The sequence below is a fragment of the Uloborus diversus genome, chromosome 2, assembly GCF_026930045.1.
Source record: "Uloborus diversus isolate 005 chromosome 2, Udiv.v.3.1, whole genome shotgun sequence".
Classification (NCBI taxonomy): domain Eukaryota; kingdom Metazoa; phylum Arthropoda; class Arachnida; order Araneae; family Uloboridae; genus Uloborus; species Uloborus diversus.
The window spans coordinates 21,459,972-21,486,218 of NC_072732.1; the positions used below are offsets into that span (position 1 = coordinate 21,459,972).

At 33.8% G+C, this 26,247-nt stretch overlaps 1 protein-coding gene across 1 annotated transcript in view; it reads right to left on the bottom strand.

Annotated features, from left to right (window-relative positions):
* LOC129235105 (cell adhesion molecule Dscam2-like) overlaps window positions 1-26,247 on the bottom strand; it is a gene marked incomplete in the record, with an annotated part of 703,156 nt that overhangs the window by 41,568 nt on the left and 635,341 nt on the right. Inside the window, 2 exon segments of the mRNA XM_054868789.1 lie at window positions 1,104-1,252; window positions 12,092-12,222. Coding sequence (XP_054724764.1) covers window positions 1,104-1,252; window positions 12,092-12,222 — 280 coding nt within the window.

Genomic DNA, 26,247 nt, shown 5'->3' on the forward strand with positions numbered 1-26,247 from the left:
TCGGTCCTGTAGTTCGGGAGATAATTGACAAAATCTGAAAATTCTCCTAATTTCTTACACCAGTGTATTTATGTATCATAGAGAAATATTACTTGGGTGCCGTGAGAAAATTCCAATTTTTCGTAAGAAGGAAAACTGTATTTTGAAGTGTACCACCATTTAAGTAAGTTCACGACACGGCTTGTTGACCGCCTTTGCCTGGCTATGAATAAGCCACTCACACAAGCTTTGCAATGTGTGTATAGCTGGTTTCGTCAATTAAGGGGGTCCGGGACACATTTTGAATTTCTTTTATTATATACTTCAGAGTTTTGAAATTTTTTGCACTGATTTACCATTTATTTAATAAGCAAAATCATAACAAAAATATGAAAAAATTTTTTTTATTGAAATTTAATTAGTTTTAAAGAAAATGGGGTTTTAAATTGCTATAACTCAAAATATTCTTGATCAATTTTCAATTTTTTAAAAATAAAATACGCAAAAATATCTAAGCTTTAATTTTTATTCGGCGATTTTAAAAATATTGATTAAATAAAAAATAAAAAATATTTGAAGAAACATTTCGGAAAATTCGAATATACTTTTAAAAAAAAATTATATTTTTTGCTGTAATCGTTTTTTTTTTTTTTTAAATTCGCCGAATAAAAATTAAAGTGAACTGTTTGAAAAAGATGTGCTCCAAGTTTCATTACTTTATCTTTATCGGTTCCTGACTTATAAGAGTTTGAATGCAAGAAATCGGGAAAAATTGCATCATGGAGAAAAACGCGTTTAAAGTTTTAAAGTTAAGTACACAGTACACATTAGTTAGGTGCATGCAACAAAAATATTTATATCTTTCGTTCTATCTAAGATAGAAACAAGATTCAAACGTCCTCTTAAGCAGAAAAAAACGGAGTAATTTTTCACATAATAAAATTTTTTTGCAAAATTTGACGATTTTTGTGTCCCGGACCCCCTTAACTAATTATTTCTTCTAATTTTCTGTAAATAACTTAAACGTTTGGCGGAAAATGAATCGAAAAATACTTATTGCAATAAAATGAAAATTAATGAGTCAATTTCTACCGAAAAGTTACGATAGGCTATGATATACTTACCTTGTACAACAAGCTGTATGTTTGTATCGTCTGAACCAAAGGGGTTGGAAGCTAGACAGGTGTATAAGGCGGAGTCTGTGCGCCCTGCTCCTTTGATTGATAAAATGGACGAAGAGTGGGAGTCAGACTCATGTTCTACACTCGATAATCTAAAAAAGAATTAGAAATGAAAATAAAATAACATAAGAACTGAATTTGTTTCTTACAAATTCAAGTTTTTGCAATCAAAAACAGCTGTCAGGTTTTGAAACACTGCGTTGTTTATTTTTTGAAGCGTACTTTCAAATTCATTTGTTGCATTGAAAAAAAAAAGTTCTTTCAAAGCCCGAAACACGTGCATGCAATATTTTTTAAAATGGGGTCGTTTCCAAAATTTTAAAAGTATTTTTTTCTGAAAGAGCATGTTTAAAAACATAGGATCTGACCATTTTTTAAAATAATTTGTTTAAGCTTAAGATAAAAAAAAAATTACTTAAATCGGTGACCTTTCATTATTTACATTTCTTGGCGATGACATTACAAATGATGAAATGCCATTCTGTGTTGCCATTCACGGAGCAAAATATTTAATTCGCATCTTTACTCACGTGTATTGGAAACGATATGGTTGATAGCAAGCATAGAGCGCAATTTCAATTCGCCTCTTGATTATCATAACGTGGAAACACGGAACAAAGATGCGCCAAAGAGCATCATTTGTGACGTCATCAAGACCACGCCTTGTTTGAAAAATCGGACATTTTAAAAAATTAATTAAAAAAATAACTGTTGGGAAAATAGAAGAATTTTCTGGGTCCATGTTATTTTTTTTTTTTTTTTTTTTGCTTATTCTATCAATTTCGGTGACTAAAAGTACTACTTTTGACTGAAGTAAACAACCCCATTGCGCTTTAATAACCTTTTATCTTTTCAATAAACACTACAGGTTTTCCTACCACCTAACATAGATTAACCACTCGTGACTTTCTCAGAGAACTTATAGAAACCGCCTGAAATTACCTTACTAAACTGCCGTCCTAAGCAAGAAAGATGCATCTCAAAAATTTATTTTTTGGCAATAAACATTTTTCTAAACACATATTTTGCACTGCTTTTAAAATTAAACTTTTCTGCTCCAAGAAATTAACGTTTTCATTAGTCATTCAGAGTCTTTGCTCCGAGTAAATAAGGTCTCATGTTTTTCCGAAACTTTTAACTGATCCAGACTGATAATTATAAAACTATTTAAAAGAAGTTATTTATTTCAAAGTGTTCCTTGACACTCAGGATCACTTTGAATCAGGTGAAAAATGGGATGTGAATTAAGTATATTTTAATAAAAGCAATGAAACTTTGAATCAGAAAAATGAATTTCTAAATGTCACTTTGATAATTGGCTACAAGATTTCTATCATTTATTTTATTGTATGAAATATTACTATGTAGAAGACGAGAGATTTCAAATCGGCAGTCCAAAAATGATTCCAAATAGTAACGTCAGAATGCTTGGAATATACAAAGAACTGTGTGCCGTGTTGCCAACTGATATGTTAAAATAAATGTAGAAAACTGATACCATCTTGCCAGAAGAGTGCAATTCGCAACTCCAATAAACTATAGGGGGCGCTGCAGCCACTGTCTAATGGCGGATGAAAAAGGTAAAACAAACAAATGCCGTAACTTAGAACTTGCTTTGACGCTTTGTGAATGACAGTAATTTTTCATCGTGTTTATGGGAAGCTTTCTCTTCTATTCTTCTGAAATTACATTACACCACAAACTGTCTGAAGCCTGCAATTTACCCCAAAGAAAACACGTGGAATGGATTGTTTTACCCTTTTCGGAAGTATTGTTAATCATCGCAAGGTAGCGTATTTGAGCTTTGGAGTTGCGAATATTATGCCTCCTACAATTTCTTTTGAAGTGATATATACGAAAAAATATGAAGTGCTGAAAAGTTAACCCTCAAGATTCCAAGTTATCGTTCATGACTGGAAGGCTGACTTAGTTAATAGCGCAGCTATAGCTATTAAACCATATAAAAATACATGCACATAATAAATGCAGGAGAAAATGCACTTCTGAAATAGCAAATCGCAGAAAAGGTTTTTCGCAAAATAACATGAATATTGCATTAAGCAACAGCAAACTTTATAAAGAAAGAAAGAAGACATCGACGCTGGGTTGACTGTATCGAACAAGTATTAGCTATCGAAATTCTTATTAGAAATTTCGTTCTCTTCATGAATAAAATAACTTCTACTGCCTCTTCGGGAGAAAAAGAATCCTCGTAGAAAGAGGTGGAGGACGTACGTAAAAAATATTCCTTTTGCTTCTCTGCCACTGGAAATTTTATTAAATTTTAAAGTAACGTCGAAAGCGGGAGTTTTGAATGGAGTTTTTTTTTTTTTTTTTTGTCCTCTTTCGAGTTAATTTAAAAACAGGCGAGAATTCGTGACTGAATTTGAAATGAGGGCTTTTTTGAAACATATTTTGTACATGTTACGGGAAGAAATTATTCTGTAACTTAAACATTTTTTAAAATCATGTTCACTAATAGTTGAATGATTTCTTTTTTGAGCAATCGAGTGGGTGGTATTGATTGTCAATTTCGTTTTTGCTGATGTCAAGTAGTTATGTAATAGGTGTTCGATGATCTTTCTACATCGTTAGTTAACTTTAATTCTCTTAAAAAATTAATTTGAGTACATGAAGTATTTTTCAATTAAAAAAAAATAAATAAATAAAAAATCAGATATTCTCATTTTTACTTCGTTTTACAAAAAGGGAAGTATTGTACTCGCAAAAAAATTTTCACTCAAAAATCGGCCTTAATTTCCATTTTGCTCAGCCCCGAATGAATGTGGAGTTTCTTTTTCAACCCGACCGCACGTTAAGAACGTACAGACACCCGAAATATCCATTTTGACAATCCCCGTTTTAATTACAACGAATTTTCTCGTGACGTCTGTATGTGCGTATATGTGTATGTATGTCACATAACTCAAGAACGGCATGTCCTAGAAAGTTGAAATTTGGTATGTAGTCTCCTAATGGGATCTAGTTTTGCACCTCTTTTTTTTTGGTTACATTCGGATGTTCCAAAGGGGGTCTTTTACACCTGTTTTGGGGGGAAATCATTGTTGATTTCAATGCAAACTCAAGTGGTGTTATAATTTGGCAAACACTTGGCAATATATCGCCAAGCTTTTGGTCGCCAAGTTCTGTCGCCAACTTGGCGAAAAATTTGGCGTTTTTTTTTGAGCAATCATGATTGCTTATTGTTCTCATTTGACTGTTTTGATGTCCTATCATTTTATTTTCCCAACGCCACCATCTGCAGCATCACCGTCGACCGGCTCCTCACGATGCTGCTCCTCTAGCGAAAACCGTCTCCAGGTTGCATTCATATCCTACACACATGCGCATACATACACAAGCACGCACGCACGCACACACACAAACACATACACAAACATACAACTACCCACACATTCATGCCTGCACGCACACACAAACACATATGCCTACACAAATATACCCCCCACACACACACATTGATATACACAACTACCCACACACTTATGCCAGCACACAGACACAAACACACATGCCTACACACATACCCCCTGCACGCACGCACACACACGCACAAACACACACACACATACAAACACATACACACACATACACAAACACAAAACTACCCACACATTCATGCCTGCACACAGACACAAACACATATGCCTACACACATACACATACCGCCCCCCCCACACACACATTCATACACTTATGACAGCCCACAGATATAACACACATGCCTACACCTACACAGACATACACATACCACTACACACAAACACACATACCCCCACACACAAACACACACATACACATACCCCTACACACAAACACACATACCCCCACACACAAACACACACGCCTGCATACACACACTCGTGACTGCGAAAAACGTAATTTGAATTCAAGGTGTCAAAATTCAAATTAATTTTTTTTTTTTTTTTTTTTTTTAAATCTGGTTTCATTTTGGCCACTACAGGCGATATTTAGAGAGTTAACTATTGAATTACATTAAAATTGCCAATATTGGGAAAATTAATCTGTACAAAACTTTTTTTTCTGTTTCGGTTCGCAACAAACTTGGGGTGAAAATATATGAAGTGTTTGTTTGCTTCCTCCAAGTCCAAGGCACAATTATCATTAAATTAGCGTAAAAGGAAGTCATGTGATGCTCACATCAGCTCGTTTTAAAAAAGAAAACACACATCACGCTATAGAATCGACCCCCGCCCCCTCTAAACTTGCCGAGCGGTTTAAGGGGTCTAAGGATCTTTAATCTTCAGAATTTTCGATTTTCTGAAAAAAAATATATGCTATGCATAATTTTATTCTGAACACTTTGATACCTTATTTTTTACCATACGCCAAAAACTCTTCGAGTTATTGTAAAAATGCGTAAACTTCCCCCGTAGAGATTTATGTTAGCAGCAGCTGTTTAAGCCTCTTTTTCTCAGGTGCCGATTTCTTCGGTTTTCTCGTTTTGCGCGCATGATATTTTACAAAGTTTCTTAGATATTTCCGTAAAACTTTTCATGCATGTTTGTCTGATACATTTTAACGATCAGAACCTAAATTTCAACTAAAAAATCAAAGTTAATACTTAAAAATAAATATTTTTTTACCCAAAATTTTGGAAATTTTCGATATTAACTTACCAAATTTCAAAAAAATAAATAAATAATTAAAAAAAAATAAATAAATTTTGGTTCAGGTCATAAATATAAACCAGATAAACATACATTAAAAGTTTTACGGACATATATAAAAAACTTTCTGAGATATCATACGCACAAAACGAGAAAACCGAAGAAACCGGCATCTGAGAAAAAGAGGCTTTTAAACAGCTACTGGGGCATTCCAAGGTATTTTTGACATTTATGTAGAGTCCGTAACGTGACCTTTTTTGCCATAACTTTTTAGTTTACTGTTTGATTAGCATATTATTTTATTTTGATCTTTTCCTACCAACACACCAGCTCAAATTAAAGTAATTTGCAAATCAAACGGTAAATTAAAAAGTTATGGCAAAAAAAGGTCACGTTACGGACTCTACATAATTTTAAAAATACCTTGGAATGCCCCTACTGTTAACATAAATCTCTATGGGGAAAATTTAGGCATTTTTACAATAACTCGAAGAGTTTTTGGCGTATAGTAATAAATAAGGTATCAAATTGTTCAGAATTAAACTGTGCATAACGTATATTTTTTCCAGAAAATCAAAAATTTTGAAGTTTAAAGGTCCTTAGACCCATTAAGCTGAAACATTGGCTATATTAAGGTAATTGGTTGGCAAGGATAGAGCTAGCTAGCCAGTATAGTAAAGTCAATAACCAGATCATACATTGTCTGCGCTCGTTAAGTCACATCAGTTGGTAATTCCAGTGCATCACGTTTCTTCCAATTCTTGTAAACTAGAATTTTTGGTTGTTGACACAAATAATCTTCTTGAAACAGCAAAGTTGTTGGTTGAGCGCATCGCCTTAAACATTAACCCAATCAGGCTAACGTAAGGTTGGTGTAAATCACCTATATTTGTTTTTCTTTTTTTTTAAATTTTTTTTTTAAATTTACGCCCACCAACGTCCTCTCGGACATAAGGCGCCTTACAGTCCAGTACAACAAGGATGCAGTAGCAGAGCGGGGAAGCTCCCTGAAAACGACATCCTTCAGCACGTTTCCCAAAGATATGGTTGATAGCAAGCGTAGAGCGCAATTTTAATTCGCTGCTTGATTATCATAACGTGGAAACGTAGTAGAAAGATGCGCCATAAAGCATCATTTGTGACGTCATAAAGACCACGCTTTGTTTGAAAAATCGGACATTTAAAAAAATTAATTAAAAAAAAAAACTGCTGGGAAAGTAAAAGTATTTTCTGGGCCCATGTTATTTATTTTTTTTTTTGCTCATTCTATCCATTTCAATGACTAAAAGTAGTACTTTTGACTGAAGAAAACCACCCCATTGGGAAAATAAACAAAACAAAACTGGCTCCATGTTTTTTTTTTTTTTGCTTATTCAATCATTTTCAGTGACTAAAAGTAATACTTTTGACTGCATGAAAAAGCCTCGCAAGAATAAGTGCTCTTACAGTACTCAACTCCTATATCCATTTCAGAAACAGAGTAAATTCGAAAGTTCATGGTTTTATAGCTTCAATTCTGAAAACATCAATTTACAACAAGTTACAACGGAACAAATACAAGCGTAGTCACATTTTTAATTCGATCAAAAAGCTAAAAAAAATTTTTTTTTTGGCAGAAAACAACATGCTGAGGTCAGCTTGAACCATTTTTCCAGAAAAGAACGAGAAAATAAAAGACAAATCACTTATGTTAGCTTTGACTTTTCTGCTCTTATTTTGTTCAGCACAAAAAACAATATAAAGACAAATGTGTCTGGATACGAATTTTTCAAGCTAAAAGACTGTTTTAAGGTAATTTTTGCTTCACGTGTAACTAGGCCTTTGAGATCTTTTAACTTTACCTATTGATTATCATAATGACTCACAGTCCTCATGCATTTGCGAAAATTTTTAAAAGCAACGAAACATCTCTAAAAACCAAAATATTCTACGTTGCAAAACAATAAAAAATGTACCGAAATGTTAAATGGCTTCCATGTTATCTGAAACAGATTCCCATTTCAGAAACGGAGGAAAAAAAAAAGCGAACATGCATTTCAAAAATCAAAACCGCGGATGAAGGACGAACTGAAGTGAAGTAAAAAGCGACGCCATGAATATTTCATTATGCAAAGGTTGAAAGAAGAAAGAGCGAGGCGAAAATGCCGCACTCAAGCATTAGTCATCGTTAGAAAAATTTACTCCAGTCACCAAGTAACTTTCTTTTGGAAAAATGCGACTGAAAAAGTAAAGCTAACACGTTTTAAAATTTTTCTTAATTTACGCTGTCGCAAACTGTTTCAAAGACGCTCCTGAGATGATGTTTCCAAAACCATTTTCAGTGTTTGACGTATTGGAAGAAGCTTCGGCTTCAATTTTTTTTTTTAAAAATGGGAGCTGATTTTTTGAAGACAAGATGCGAGTATAAAAGATCCTGCAGAATTTTTAACTCCTCGCTAAGTAGTTATGTGTAGCATAACTGATTGGTATAAAGTATAAGAAATGTCTTTTAAAACTCATTTTGATATTTTTAAATTGTTTGACGCCCATGAATTTTTTTTTCTTTAATTACTATCATTATGAAGGAGAAGAAAGTTATTTCTCTACCGATTCTTTTTACTTCCTTTTACAAAAAAGGAAGTATTGCATTCGCAAAAAAAAAAAAAAAAAAACCCTCAAAAATCGACCTTAATTTCCATTTTGCTCACCCCCCGAATAAATGTTGAGTTTTTTTTTCGACTCGACTACACGTGGATAAGTGCCTACGAACGTATAGAGACGCGATATAACCAATCTGATCATTCCCGAAAAAAACAACGCGTTTTCTAGTGACGTCTGCATGTATGTATGTCCGTATGTATGTCGTATAACTCAAGAACGGAATGTTCTAGAAAGTTGAAATAGAACATTTCGTAGACTCCTAGTGGGGCCTAGTTGTGCACCTCCCTTTTTGGTTGCATTCGGATGCTCCAAAGAGGGTCTTTTGCCCCTTTTTGGGGGAAATCATTGTTAATTTCGAAGTGAACTCAAGTGGTGTTATAATTTGGCGAACACTTGGCGATATAACGCCAGTCTTTTGGCCGCCAAGTTTTGTCGCCAACTTGGCGACAAATTTGGCGATTTTTTTTTTTTTTTACATTTTTAAATCTGGTTTCAATTTGGCCATTGTTGGTGATATTTAGAGAGTAAACTGTTGAATCATATTAAAACTGCCAATAATGAGAAAATGACATTAAATTGGAGTAAAAGGAAGTCATGTGATGCACACATCAGCTCGTTTCAATTCATAATTACATGCTGGACATTTGAAGTTGAAAAGTACCGTGATCAGTCCCTAGTCTTTTGCGTCTGGAATAATTGTTGAAATGTGTAACCTAATAACAATTAGATGTTTCGCAGCACTTTTGGCAATTTAAAGATTTTCTTACGAAATTTATGATTTTTATTTCTTTATTAAAATATTAACTTATATTGATTTTTGCAAGCAAGAAGCCTTAAGGAATTCGATCTTTTATATATACGTATTAAAGTTCAAAAAAGGAAAAAAAAAATGCCGCTTTGATTATGCAAACAGCGATTATGTGCGGAGCCCTTGTAAAAGTTTCAAAGAGATTTTAGGATTTATGGAACACAAGTTGAAATACTCTGATGTGGAATCTAACTTGAAATTCAAAACAAACAATACGCAGTCAAATTAAAAAAAAAGAAAAAAAAAGAGGAAAATTAATTTGAATTTTGACATCTTGAATTCAAATTATGTTTTTCGCAATCACGAGTGTGTGTATGTAGGCGTGTGTGTTTTGTGTGTGGGGGGTACGTGTGTTTGTGTGTAGGGGGTATGTGTATGTGTGTGTAGGCATGTGTGTTTGTGTCTGTGTGCTGGCATAAGTGTGTGGGTAGTTGTGTATATGAATGTGTGTGTGTGGGGGGGGTATGTGTATGTGTGTGTAGGCATATGTGTTTGTGTCTGTGTGCAGGCATGAATGTGTCGGTAGTTGTGTGTATGTGTTTGTGCATTTGTGTATGTGTTTGTGTGTGTGCGTGCAGGGGGTATGTGTATGTGTGTGTAGGCATGTGTTTGTGCCTACACACACATGTTTGTCTTGTGTTTCTGTCTGTGTGCTGGCATAAGTGTGTGGGTAGTTGTGTATATGAATGTGTGTGTGTGTGGGGGGGTATGTGTATGTGTGTGTAGGCATATGTGTTTGTGTCTGTGTGCAGGCATGAATGTGTGGGTAGTTGTGTGTATGTGTTTGTGAATGTGTGTGTAGTTGTATGTGTGTGTATGTGTTTGTGTGTGTGTGTGTGTGTGTGTGTGTGTGTGTGTGCGTGTGTGTGTAGTTGTGTATGTATGCGCGTGTGTGTAGGACATGGATGCAACCTGGTGACGGCTTTCGCTATAGGAGCAACATCGTGAGGACCCGGTCGACGGTGATGCTGCAGAGGGTGGCGGTGAGAAAATAAAATCAAAGGACAACAAAAAACAGTCAAGTGAGAACAATAAGCAATCGGGATTTCTCAAAAAAAGACCTTATTTGAAATTTGCTGAAGTAGTTAATGCATAAGTGCCACTTATTCTCAGTACTTAAGTTTCTTTTTCTTTTAAATTGCTTTTCGTTTTTAAATGAAATTTTCAAAAATTGTCATAAACAAATGTAACACTGACGAGGCATTTCTCCTGCCCTTTTGAGCATGAAAAAAATTGAAAAGCGGCTACCTCTTACTGCGTATTTCCGGAACAAATCTATCCATAGCTACACATTTCAAAAGCAATGTATTCATGGAGCAACAAAGGTTTGCCTTCAGATAGACACACACACCATTAAATGATATGCATGTTCCATAAAAGAACTTCTCTTTTTTTTTTTATTCCAAAAAACAAAAGCACAAAACTGAGCATGCACTCTAAACTAAAAGCCGTGAACAAGAAACAACAGAAGCGAAGTGAAGAGAGAAGCCATGAATATTTCATTATGCGAAGGAAAAATGGGGTTGAAGAAGAACGACACGAAGAACGAGTGCACCGAACAAGCATTAGTCATCGAACACCTTATTAGAAACTTGCATTCAATCCATAAATAATTTCCTCCAGGCAGCGGAGGAAAAAAAGGGAGGTTGGAGAAGAAATTGTTTCCTTTTCCTTCTCTTCATCAAAAATATCATTTAATTTTAAAGTTATTTCAAGGGAAGCTTCGGATACTTGGTTTGAAAAAGCCTTTTGGCGAAGAGTGGAATTTAGATGTTTTGTTTCTTCTTCTGGGGTATTCGATTTTGAAACTCTTATGATGTTCGTGCGCCATAATATTTTAATACAATTTTGGTTGCGTGAGGTTTAATCATGGAGTTGAAGAATGTGGAATGTATTGTTATTGCATTAATTTAAAAAAATCTCAAATTGCAGTTAAGTATGTTTATTTATTCTTTTCACATACAGTAAAATCTGTAAAATTGACCACCCTTCTATGTTGACAGCTTTTGTCAGGATCGGAATTAGTCCAATCTCATATAATGAAGGAAAAACTATGTAACTTGACCACCTCTCTATCTTGACCACCTGTCTATCTTGACCACTAATGTACGCCAAATTTGGTTTGGAGTATTGTAAAAAACCCTTTGTAAGTTGACCACCTGGTTTATTTTTTTAAACTTTCTTCAGCAAATTATTTTATTTTATTATTTATTTATTTATTATTATTCTTTCTTTCTTTTTTTTTTTTGATAGCTTTCCAAAAATGTTTTTAATGCTTTGATGACAGACTAGCATTTTACTAACTAAACAGCAGCATAAAGCTTATGCTGCTCTTTATCCTCCAAACTTGTTTTTCATTTGTTGTTCTATTTGAAATAGCTCTTCGTACTCTGTTCAATGAAAATGCAACAAAATATGTAGGGCCTCTCCCTATTGGCAGGGATTGATTTACGGCAGGGCATTCGGGGCCCGGGCCCGGAGCAATAAAGGAAAGGGGGCACCAAATTTTTGTCATCATTTTATCATTTTTTTTTTTTTTTTTTTTTTAGCAAAAAGACAGAAAAAAACTCCAAAACAGTTTTATGATGGACAATGTGAAGAAGTCATATTAGACTCTAAGCAAAGTTTCAAGGTTTCCTGTTCAAATGTTTCCTGTAATTAAAAAAAATACCAATAGTGGGCTAAATAATGGGGTTTTTTGAATGGGGTTTTTCAAAAAATCCCATTGGGTCCAACCCAATTGGGTCCAATCCGGCCAACCCTGATGCAAGCTCTTGAAAACTGCTGCATTGCATCAATCTATCTATGCACTTGAATTTGTTCCACTTTACCTTTTTATGGATTTCGGGTCCAAAGGCTGTTTGTCCTTTTCCCAGCTGATTTGTATGGGTAGATCTCCTTTCGCCTCACAACGCAGTTCCGCGTCTTGTCCTTTGGGCACACTGATGCTGATGAACTTGGACTCAAACCTTGGAGGTGCTGCAAATGATAAACATGCACAAATGAGATTCTGACGTAAGCTCCTATTTTATTTTATTTTTTATTTTAAACCAATGATACCTTCGTACCTGCCATTTCTAGCTTAACCGGTGAAGGGTACCATGGTGGTTGAGGGGGAGGGAAAGAAACTGAAGGGAAAACTTGAAATACATATACATATCGCATATACGCACATACCTATACACACATACATACATATATATAAATATATATATATATATATATATATCAGAAGCTATCAGAATAAAAAGAATTTGTAATACCATTTCTACATTTAAGCAAGAAATTTCAGTACTGAAAAACTTACTTTTTAAAAATAACTTTCCTAAAAATCTAGTTGAAAATATTTGCTTAAGTATAGCCTTCGATGAGCATTTTGCTTCTTTTGAAACTGTTTAACTGTGTAAATGTATGATACAACCGTGACAAACCATGTTTTATGAATCACTGGGGTGGATGAATTTTTTACACGTGGGAAACAGGCGACTCGGTATGTCTATGGATTTGTTTCTGTCGTTATTTTATTGTTTCGTTGACAACTGGACTGAACTTTATCAGGTGGAATAATGGACTCGGCTCTGTTTACGTGGATTTCAAGGTAAGACAATTTTGTTATAGGCAGGTACCGTCCCGTGGAAGGCTATTTATCGGAACTTGTTTTCCTAATTAGTCGAGGCGAAACCCCCTGCTTTTAGTTTTAGGTTTGAGCTCTAGTTTATTGTTTTTAGTATAGCAAGTGGTGCTTTTGCCCATTGTTACTCGATATTGCATGTACTGGAGCTTAAACATTCTCTTTTAGTTCATAGTTAAAAATTTTGGTCTTCTGACCATATTTAATGACTCCTCCACGGCTGATGAGCTCTGGATTCACACTTTATCTTCTCCTATCTTATCTTTTCCTACTTAATAGCTGTTTGCTTTTTTCTTTTTTATCATCATTAATTATTTTTAATTTGTTTAATATTTGAAATTCTGTTTGCTTAATTTTATATATACATACATATATATATACATACACACACATACATACATATATATATATATACACACATATACATTAAAAAAAACATATATATAAGGGGGAAAAGGCTTGAAAAATTAATAGGTTCAAAGTGCTATATTGGGGCCAAGTAACTAGGAATTAATGAGAGAGAATAATGTTACATATATATAATCGTATAAAATAAAAATATTAACAGAAAAGTAAATACACAAAAATACTTATAGTAAAAAGACTCTTGGTTAAAAGGTTGTATACATCCAAGTTGAAATGCCTGGTAACGGCCCACTGTAAACATGCCTAATAACAACATTTTTCAAAAAAGAGGAAGAAACGGCTTAGTGAAACCTAATACGCGTATCTGTTTCTTCCACCGATGTTTACAGAAGAGGATGAGAAGAAAGGCCAAAAATTGGCTTTCATTTTGGAAATATGGTATGTCGTAAGCTCCTATGGCAGCGAGAGATATAACGTGACTCTGGTAAGTTGAAGTTTGACCTTGAGAGTGTTCACTTCTTTTCTGGTGGAAGTGCGATTGACGCTTTTAAATTGGGCAAGTGTTGTAGTAGTTTTGTGAAAGTGTTCCGACTCAAATTCGTGCCGATAACACGTCTCGTTTTCACTGAACTCCCCAAAAAGAAGTAAGGTCATGCCACAACTTATCAGGGCCACACTATAATTTATCAAAAAACTAGCTGTACCCGACGCGCGTTGCTACGCCAACAAAAAAATACATCATTATACTGATTTTCATGACAATCGGTTGAACGGGGCAGAAGTTGCTACTCTGCAGTGCCACCTGGTGGCGAGTGGCTTCAATGAGCATATTATGCACCTTCTCCGTGGAAAAATACACATATATATAGCAATTTTCATAATAATCGGTCCAGGTATCAAGTGAAGCCGTGACTATACTCAAATTTTGTACTCACGCAGTTTGCAAGATCAATCCATCGCTAAAAATATCAAATAGAAAAAGTTTTAAATCCCCCCGTTGCATGGAAAGTCATAAAACAATAAAGAAAGAATTTATTTGTTCAAACTCAAGAAAAATGGCAACAGCTAACTTCTTATCAATGAGATCTTTCACGCGAATTAATTTCTACAGCCGATCATTTTATTCGTATTTATCCGATGGATTGTGACTTAAATTGGAATAAAAAAGGAACTATCGATCGGATTTTTTTCGAACTGGTCTATTAACATTCCCAGTACCAAAAATAACAAACGGTGAAAGTTTCAGCCAAATCTGCCGGGTAGTTTTTGAGTTCATGGATGACATACAGACAAACATTCATTTATATATATATATATATATATATATATATATATATATATATATATAAGTAGTAAGCGGAGGTTTATGGCGGACAAATTTCGTGGGACAGATCCTCACCCCGTTCGTGTGACAAAATCTCCCGTGTGACATGACTCACGTCTCGGGGAATGGGAGAGGGCGTGGTCCTCCGCCATCTTGGATGATCACGTGATCGTCTTGTAATCTTTCAGGAGGGGTATTTTCGGATGACGTCATTTTGCGTCAGTTATTTTCTTTTAATTTTTTGAATATTTAATTTCTTGATTATTAATTTTCTTAATTATTTAATTTCTAATTATTTACTGAACGTGATTCATGAGTGTAATCTAAAATGCTACGGCCGGGAATCGAACCCTCGGCCTCTGGATTACGAGCTTTGCATGCTAACCACTAGACAAGACAAGTTATTACCAATGGAGGAAAATAAAGTGTTAAATGGAAACTCATTTGTGGCGCCATCTATCGGGGAACATCTCTGAACGGATAGTCAGAATTTTATCCAGTGCTGATGGCGCCATCTAGTGATGTTAAAAATGTTTAATTGTGAATTCTTATTTAAAAAAAATTATATTTTTGGAAGGAATAATGCTTCGCTGTGAATTAAAATGTTATGGAGTGCATTTGAACTCGTGACATACAGATTCTTCAGTCGGCGGTATGGTCAACGCATTAGACCGCTCGGCTGAAGAATCTTACAAAGAAGTAGCAATTTAAAGTTCATATACTCATACAGGGGATAATTTTTCAATTAAATGATGAAAGTCAAGAGTAGATGAATCAGACAAAGGAATTTTAATGACAAAGAGCCTAATCAAAGCAACGTGATCTAATAAATCCTTCAGAGAGAGATAAAATATTTATTTTTGCTTTTTAAGGGGGGTGATTGCTACATGCTTAAGAAATTTTCTTGTTTAAATTTGTTCCAGACAGGATGACCAATTCAATGAGACTACGTCACAAGTCTCAATTACTGGACGAATCAGAGTTCAGATTGTTATCAGCTTATCTGAGCGATTCTAGCTTTATTTTAGTAAAGACATCAGTTTGAAGTGTTCTGCTGTCGGCTTCACTAGACGTTTACACCATGAGCTTCAAGGGTCAGAAACGAAAATGCGACAGCACAAGCAACTCTGCCAAGTCGGCAAAATTTGACGAAATTAAAGTAAGTATTGCTCCTTTATTCGTTTTTGAAAATAAGAATTGTGTATTTGTTTGAAAGCTTTATGATTTATTCTAATTTTCTATTGCAGCCGGGAAACCCATTTTTGGAGAAGGACGTGCCAGAAGGACTTTTACCGATTGGAGAAGAGGTGTTCGTGTATCCCAATACTTTCCAGAGCAATGTCAGCCTGCAGATACGAAAATTTCACAAATATGGAGAAAAGCACTATCCGACGAAGGAAGGGATCTCCTTGCGGCCTTGGTGGGCTACAGATATCATAGGAAGGAAATCAGTGCCTCAAACCAAGCAACAACTGCGTACGATATTTGAACATGAACTCACCATCGAGAGCAATGACTTTGCTCATTTCAAATTCACGCGTTTAGCACCAAATGGAGAGCCCCGATCAATCACACTATCGTCAGAGCAATGGACTGAAATGATCCGACAACAAAATGCTATTACGAATGCGTTGCTAGATCATGTATTCCGTGAAATGGACTTTTTGAACGCGTACAGTACCATAACGAATACCACAGTAGCAAAAAGCACCTTGCCTGCTTCATTGGATACAAGTTTGGGTACGCATTACCTTCACAACGTGCTAGAGAGTGTTCTGTGTAAAATGTTCAAAGACAAGGGACTTAAAGATCCCGAAATGTTAGCTGAAGAACTACATGGGAATCGCATTGAGAATTTTAATTCTCTTGCACTAGCTATGGACGTTTTAGAAATGGCCGAAGAATTTCGGGAAAATTTGTGGGAAGACCCAACATTTTTGTGCATGAAGCCCGCAATGTATGTAACTGAACATTTTTTAAAACATGTGGAACTAAACAAAGTTCTGTCTTCTGTCCGTGAAAAACTATGTCCATCAGACGCATTTGAGTATTTTGAATTAAAAATGTGAAAAAAAAATGTACACAAATGAAAATTTGATATTATGTTTGTAAATTGCTTTAAGAAAAAATAAAATGTCATTGCTTAGAATAAACTGTGTCGTTATTGTAGCATTTTTCAAGAAGGAAAAAAGAAGTTCTGTATTCAAAAAAGAAGATATTGTTGCATTTTAATAACACATTCTCGTGGGAAATATATACGAAATACATTGTTTATACTAAATTTTGTCTTTGTTGTATTAGTTTGAAAGAAAAAAAAGTTATTCTGCATTGAAAAAAAAACTTTACAGACAACTCAGATTAAAACTTTGGAAAAAAATATTTTCCGCAATATATTATTAGGAAAAAATAATATGTTTGTTAAAATACAATAAAACTATGATTTAGTTTTCTGGATTGTAGAAATGAGGCATTAAAATAAAATTTATATCAATACGTTTTTCAAAATTTATAATTTCCTCTTCGTATTTTTCCCATAAATCCGAGTTAAATGAAGCGTGTGATGTCTCGGAAGCAAAGGGGGAGGAGAACGGTTCTAGTTCTGTGTATTGTTTTCAATCCATTGACATGTTTAAGCTTTATTATCTAATTTTAGCCTTTCTCTTAGTATTAGTCGAAGTCCTTGGCATGTACTAATCTATTGAAATATCACAAAAATTATATTTTCATTCAGACTTAATTACAAAACCGTACAATGAGACGAAGAAAGCATCGACAGTATAAATATTACTTACAAGAAAGTGCATATAGAAAGATATGAAAGAGTGATGTTGAAGTCTAATCCATGTACTATATTCAACAACACAATAAAAACACAAGTTTCTTTTAAAATGATGAACATCATTTATTCACACACAGTAAAAAACAATTAAACAAACTTACACCTTTAAGTAAAACTCTTCAAAACTTACAAGCATATTCTTAACATCGATTACATTGAATAAATCAGACACAAAACATTTTAAACATGGACCGTCAACATTCAGAGTAACGAACTCACGAACCAAGGCTTCCCAATTAACATTATAAAGAGCCTGTCCGAAAAAAGTGTCGAATTTTCGTCCCCCTTGTTAATGATTCACATTCATGCACTCTCATGTAAAAAGTGAATCTATTTTTACAATCCACGCATTCTTTTTTCGAAAGACAGTTTATGTTCCGTATGAGTTCATTAAAGAGGCACTTACGTAGAGAATCAGCTAATTCATCAATTCCTTGTGCTGTGCATGAGTTGATTTCATCACATCGACAACCACAGGGATATTTTTTTCTCAATTTCCGAAAGGATGTGCTCTTTTAGAGTACTAGTCATACGTTTGTCTTTGACACTACGTGAGATACAAGGGTACGCGTAACACAATTTGTCAATCTCGTTTTAGTTTGAACAATCTTTGCACACTAACACAGAAGTTACCATTTGCACTCTCGTTGAATACACAAACGTCCTTTTTACAACAAAAGCGAAATCACGGTCTTCGATTAATTTTTGATTTATATTTTTACGTAGACTTAAAATAAGCGAACTAAACACATCTGGTTCTAAGAAAATACCATCCTTAGTTGGACGAAGAATACCATCTTTCCCACATGTGTATCTTCTAATCTGCACGCGTGTACGTTTCCCAAAAGTATTCACTAAAGTGAAAATATTATCACCCAAGTGTATCATATCATCTGGTTGGGGAATAGGCTCAATGTACATTTTCGTGCTCGTTGCATCCATCTGTTCAACTTCAAGCTTCAAAGTTTCAGAATGATTTTCAGCAACGTCACTCATTCTTAACTTTTTCATAGGCTTAGAAGTCTCAATACCAAAATATTTTTTCTCTGAACTTAAAAGATAAAGCAAACTAGGTTTTAACACTAGCGTGTTAAGAAAAATCCTAAGTATATAGAGCAAAATTACTCGACGTCTTTCCAAGCACAGAATCACACTGAAAATGATTCTCCAAACATCCACTATAAACCAACGCATATTCACTTTAACCAATGAGAAGAAGTGTACATATGTTTTATGCTATTGACGTCATAGAATATCACATGAACTTTTGAGTAGAATTGAGTTGTTTTCCACAGTATTCGGATTTTTAGAAAATGACATGAGTGCGATTTCTCGGAAGCAAAGGGTGAACTGTGAGGGTGGCAAATCAGGGAATGTAGTAGCAATCCTTTACTCATTCCTGATCTGGTGAATCACCTTGCCGGGAACGATGATTAATCAATGGAAGAAAAGGATCCGAACACATGCAGCACCGAGTAATAAAGCGGTTCAATAAATGAAATTTCAAAAAAAAAAAAAAAAAAAAAACTGATCTTATAATAAATGCTTTAAATTAAAAAAAAAAGCTTTCTTAGTTTCCGAAATCCGTCTCTTAATTTCAGAAAGAATACCGTTGTTCTGAATGAACATTGATCCTAGTTAAATGAAATTTCTTAGCGTTTCAAACTTAAAGTTCCCAATCACGAGATTATTTTGGAAGTAAACAACTCTAGTACAGGACATTCTTTTTACACTTTTTTATTCTAAGCTTAGTTATATGAGTCTATAATTTATTTAGTTTTCAATATTTAGAGCATGGAAATTTTAAATTCACATTGTTTTCCTATGTGAGTTTAAGTTTTATCAGTCCTTGATTTTGCTTTTTTACATTTCTTGCAAAAGTTTACCATTATGAAACTTAGTTTATATCATTTTGACTTTGCAATGGTTACATTTTAATAAATTTTGCGATGTGATTAGTACTTTTTAATATTGTCTCTTCATTTTTAACTAGAGAAACCTTAGTTTTTTGGTACTTTGAAATTAGAAGTTCTGTATTTTCATTCAACGTTTTTTGTTATGTGTGCGTAAATTTCATCAATTCATGATTAATATTGTTATATTTTTTTGACTAAATTTTATTATAAGAATAATAAATGTTTTTGAACTCAGAAATTCTTACAATTTGACAAATACAAGTGTGTCAAAAGTTTATTAATTCCTGCTTGATACTTTGTTTTTGCTATGTGTTTAGTACTAATTTTCTCACTTATGTTTGACGAGAGAAGTTAAACACAAGGGAAAATGCAGAAATTCTAAGTTTTTTCAACTTGCAAGTTCTATGTTTTCACTCAACGTTTTTGTTGTTGCACGCGAAAATTTCTCGATTGGTACTATTTATGTATAAGTACTAGATATTTTTGTCTAAAATTTACTATACGAATATTGGTTGTTTTCGGGTTCAGAACTTATTGCACTTTTTATTTTAAGTTTTGCTATGTGAGTCTAAAGATTTTTGGTCCCTACTCGGTACCTTGAGTTATATTTTCAAAGTTTTACAAGATGAATCTTAATCTTTTTGACTTGGTTTTATTTATTTACTTATTTATTTGCATTTTGATTAAGTTTTGCTAAGTGATTAGTGCTTTTACAATTCCCTTCACACTCTTACGTTTAACTAGAGAAATCTTAGTTTTTGGTATTTTGAACTTAGAAATTCTAAATTTTCATTCAATGTGTTTATGTATGAGTAAATATTTATCATATCATGATTAATTGAGCAAAGTACTCATGTGCAACTAAGATAATGCAGGTATATCAATAGTATAACTCTTTTCTAAATTTACGTTTTAGTAAAAGTTCTTTAGTTCCTGGTAAATTTAAAAACATTAATCTTTATAACAGGCAAACACATAGTTCGTTTTCCAATTTAAATAAAAAAGTTGGTGTGTGGGGAGATGTTTCTTTACACTCGATGTAAACAGATGATATAGTGGTCGAGATCTGATCAAAATTTTAATTTTCTTTATGATGGGTTTATAACTTGTATTTTTTGGCGGGGCACAAAGGCACGGGATTAAAAAGCACAAGCACATTTCATCGAGAGTCAATGGGAAATAAATCCCATGCCTCTGCGCCCCGCCGAAAAATACAAGTTATAAACCCATCATAAAGAAAATTAAAATCTTGATCAGATCTCGACCACTATATCATCTGTTTACATCGAGTGTAAAGAAACATCTCCCCACACACCAACTTTTTTTATTTAAATTGGAAAACGAACTATGTGTTTGCCTGTTATAAAGATTAATGTTTTTAAATTTACCAGGAACTAAAGAACTTTTACTAAAACGTAAATTTAGAAAAGAGTTATACTATTGATATACCTGCATTATCTTAGTTGCACATGAGTACTTTGCTCAATTAATCATGATATGATAAATATTTACTCATACATAAACACATTGAATGAAAATTTAGAATTTCTAAGTTCAAAATACCAAAAACTAAGATTTCTCTAGTTAAACGTAAGAGTGTGAAGGGAATTGTAAAAGCACTAATCACTTAGCAAAACTTAATCAAAATGTAAATAAATAAGTAAATAAATAAAACCAAGTCAAAAAGATTAAGATTCATCTTGTAAAACTTTGAAAATATAACTCAAGGTACCGAGTAGGGACCAAAAATCTTTAGACTCACATAGCAAAACTTAAAATAAAAAGTGCAATAAGTTCTGAACCCGAAAACAACCAATATTCGTATAGTAAATTTTAGACAAAAATATCTAGTACTTATACATAAATAGTACCAATCGAGAAATTTTCGCGTGCAACAACAAAAACGTTGAGTGAAAACATAGAACTTGCAAGTTGAAAAAACTTAGAATTTCTGCATTTTCCCTTGTGTTTAACTTCTCTCGTCAAACATAAGTGAGAAAATTAGTACTAAACACATAGCAAAAACAAAGTATCAAGCAGGAATTAATAAACTTTTGACACACTTGTATTTGTCAAATTGTAAGAATTTCTGAGTTCAAAAACATTTATTATTCTTATAATAAAATTTATTCAAAAAAATATAACAATATTAATCATGAATTGATGAAATTTACGCACACATAACAAAAAACGTTGAATGAAAATACAGAACTTCTAATTTCAAAGTACCAAAAAACTAAGGTTTCTCTAGTTAAAAATGAAGAGACAATATTAAAAAGTACTAATCACATCGCAAAATTTATTAAAATGTAACCATTGCAAAGTCAAAATGATATAAACTAAGTTTCATAATGGTAAACTTTTGCAAGAAATGTAAAAAAGCAAAATCAAGGACTGATAAAACTTAAACTCACATAGGAAAACAATGTGAATTTAAAATTTCCATGCTCTAAATATTGAAAACTAAATAAATTATAGACTCATATAACTAAGCTTAGAATAAAAAAGTGTAAAAAGAATGTCCTGTACTAGAGTTGTTTACTTCCAAAATAATCTCGTGATTGGGAACTTTAAGTTTGAAACGCTAAGAAATTTCATTTAACTAGGATCAATGTTCATTCAGAACAACGGTATTCTTTCTGAAATTAAGAGACGGATTTCGGAAACTAAGAAAGCTTTTTTTTTTAATTTAAAGCATTTATTATAAGATCAGTTTTTTTTTTTTTTTTTTTTTTTGAAATTTCATTTATTGAACCGCTTTATTACTCGGTGCTGCATGTGTTCGGATCCTTTTCTTCCATTGATTAATCATCGTTCCCGGCAAGGTGATTCACCAGATCAGGAATGAGTAAAGGATTGCTACTACATTCCCTGATTTGCCACCCTCACAGTTCACCCTTTGCTTCCGAGAAATCGCACTCATGTCATTTTCTAAAAATCCGAATACTGTGGAAAACAACTCAATTCTACTCAAAAGTTCATGTGATATTCTATGACGTCAATAGCATAAAACATATGTACACTTCTTCTCACTGGTTAAAGTGAATATGCGTTGGTTTATAGTGGATGTTTGGAGAATCATTTTCAGTGTGATTCTGTGCTTGGAAAGACGTCGAGTAATTTTGCTCTATATACTTAGGATTTTTCTTAACACGCTAGTGTTAAAACCTAGTTTGCTTTATCTTTTAAGTTCAGAGAAAAAATATTTTGGTATTGAGACTTCTAAGCCTATGAAAAAGTTAAGAATGAGTGACGTTGCTGAAAATCATTCTGAAACTTTGAAGCTTGAAGTTGAACAGATGGATGCAACGAGCACGAAAATGTACATTGAGCCTATTCCCCAACCAGATGATATGATACACTTGGGTGATAATATTTTCACTTTAGTGAATACTTTTGGGAAACGTACACGCGTGCAGATTAGAAGATACACATGTGGGAAAGATGGTATTCTTCGTCCAACTAAGGATGGTATTTTCTTAGAACCAGATGTGTTTAGTTCGCTTATTTTAAGTCTACGTAAAAATATAAATCAAAAATTAATCGAAGACCGTGATTTCGCTTTTGTTGTAAAAAGGACGTTTGTGTATTCAACGAGAGTGCAAATGGTAACTTCTGTGTTAGTGTGCAAAGATTGTTCAAACTAAAACGAGATTGACAAATTGTGTTACGCGTACCCTTGTATCTCACGTAGTGTCAAAGACAAACGTATGACTAGTACTCTAAAAGAGCACATCCTTTCGGAAATTGAGAAAAAAATATCCCTGTGGTTGTCGATGTGATGAAATCAACTCATGCACAGCACAAGGAATTGATGAATTAGCTGATTCTCTACGTAAGTGCCTCTTTAATGAACTCATACGGAACATAAACTGTCTTTCGAAAAAAGAATGCGTGGATTGTAAAAATAGATTCACTTTTTACATGAGAGTGCATGAATGTGAATCATTAACAAGGGGGACGAAAATTCGACACTTTTTTCGGACAGGCTCTTTATAATGTTAATTGGGAAGCCTTGGTTCGTGAGTTCGTTACTCTGAATGTTGACGGTCCATGTTTAAAATGTTTTGTGTCTGATTTATTCAATGTAATCGATGTTAAGAATATGCTTGTAAGTTTTGAAGAGTTTTACTTAAAGGTGTAAGTTTGTTTAATTGTTTTTTACTGTGTGTGAATAAATGATGTTCATCATTTTAAAAGAAACTTGTGTTTTTATTGTGTTGTTGAATATAGTACATGGATTAGACTTCAACATCACTCTTTCATATCTTTCTATATGCACTTTCTTGTAAGTAATATTTATACTGTCGATGCTTTCTTCGTCTCATTGTACGGTTTTGTAATTAAGTCTGAATGAAAATATAATTTTTGTGATATTTCAATAGATTAGTACATGCCAAGGACTTCGACTAATACTAAGAGAAAGGCTAAAATTAGATAATAAAGCTTAAACATGTCAATGGATTGAAAACAATACACAGAACTAGAACCGTTCTCCTCCCCCTTTGCTTCCGAGACATCACACGCTTCATTTAACTCGGATTTATGGGAAAAATACGAAGAGGAAATTATAAATTTTGAAAAACGTATTGATATAAATTTTATTTTAATGCCTCATTTCTACAATCCAGAAAACTAAATCATAGTTTTATTGTATTTTAACAAACATATTATTTTTTCCTAATAATATATTGCGGAAAATATTTTTTTCCAAAGTTTTAATCTGAGTTGTCTGTAAAGTTTTTTTTTTTCAATGCAGAATAACTTTTTTTTCTTTCAAACTAATACAACAAAGACAAAATTTAGTATAAACAATGTATTTCGTATATATTTCCCACGAGAATGTGTTATTAAAATGCAACAATATCTTCTTTTTTGAATACAGAACTTCTTTTTTCCTTCTTGAAAAATGCTACAATAACGACACAGTTTATTCTAAGCAATGACATTTTATTTTTTCTTAAAGCAATTTACAAACATAATATCAAATTTTCATTTGTGTACATTTTTTTTTCACATTTTTAATTCAAAATACTCAAATGCGTCTGATGGACATAGTTTTTTCACGGACAGAAGACAGAACTTTGTTTAGTTCCACATGTTTTAAAAAATGTTCAGTTACATACATTGCGGGCTTCATGCACAAAAATGTTGGGTCTTCCCACAAATTTTCCCGAAATTCTTCGGCCATTTCTAAAACGTCCATAGCTAGTGCAAGAGAATTAAAATTCTCAATGCGATTCCCATGTAGTTCTTCAGCTAACATTTCGGGATCTTTAAGTCCCTTGTCTTTGAACATTTTACACAGAACACTCTCTAGCACGTTGTGAAGGTAATGCGTACCCAAACTTGTATCCAATGAAGCAGGCAAGGTGCTTTTTGCTACTGTGGTATTCGTTATGGTACTGTACGCGTTCAAAAAGTCCATTTCACGGAATACATGATCTAGCAACGCATTCGTAATAGCATTTTGTTGTCGGATCATTTCAGTCCATTGCTCTGACGATAGTGTGATTGATCGGGGCTCTCCATTTGGTGCTAAACGCGTGAATTTGAAATGAGCAAAGTCATTGCTCTCGATGGTGAGTTCATGTTCAAATATCGTACGCAGTTGTTGCTTGGTTTGAGGCACTGATTTCCTTCCTATGATATCTGTAGCCCACCAAGGCCGCAAGGAGATCCCTTCCTTCGTCGGATAGTGCTTTTCTCCATATTTGTGAAATTTTCGTATCTGCAGGCTGACATTGCTCTGGAAAGTATTGGGATACACGAACACCTCTTCTCCAATCGGTAAAAGTCCTTCTGGCACGTCCTTCTCCAAAAATGGGTTTCCCGGCTGCAATAGAAAATTAGAATAAATCATAAAGCTTTCAAACAAATACACAATTCTTATTTTCAAAAACGAATAAAGGAGCAATACTTACTTTAATTTCGTCAAATTTTGCCGACTTGGCAGAGTTGCTTGTGCTGTCGCATTTTCGTTTCTGACCCTTGAAGCTCATGGTGTAAACGTCTAGTGAAGCCGACAGCAGAACACTTCAAACTGATGTCTTTACTAAAATAAAGCTAGAATCGCTCAGATAAGCTGATAACAATCTGAACTCTGATTCGTCCAGTAATTGAGACTTGTGACGTAGTCTCATTGAATTGGTCATCCTGTCTGGAACAAATTTAAACAAGAAAATTTCTTAAGCATGTAGCAATCACCCCCCTTAAAAAGCAAAAATAAATATTTTATCTCTCTCTGAAGGATTTATTAGATCACGTTGCTTTGATTAGGCTCTTTGTCATTAAAATTCCTTTGTCTGATTCATCTACTCTTGACTTTCATCATTTAATTGAAAAATTATCCCCTGTATGAGTATATGAACTTTAAATTGCTACTTCTTTGTAAGATTCTTCAGCCGAGCGGTCTAATGCGTTGACCATACCGCCGACTGAAGAATCTGTATGTCACGAGTTCAAATGCACTCCATAACATTTTAATTCACAGCGAAGCATTATTCCTTCCAAAAATATAATTTTTTTTAAATAAGAATTCACAATTAAACATTTTTAACATCACTAGATGGCGCCATCAGCACTGGATAAAATTCTGACTATCCGTTCAGAGATGTTCCCCGATAGATGGCGCCACAAATGAGTTTCCATTTAACACTTTATTTTCCTCCATTGGTAATAACTTGTCTTGTCTAGTGGTTAGCATGCAAAGCTCGTAATCCAGAGGCCGAGGGTTCGATTCCCGGCCGTAGCATTTTAGATTACACTCATGAATCACGTTCAGTAAATAATTAGAAATTAAATAATTAAGAAAATTAATAATCAAGAAATTAAATATTCAAAAAATTAAAAGAAAATAACTGACGCAAAATGACGTCATCCGAAAATACCCCTCCTGAAAGATTACAAGA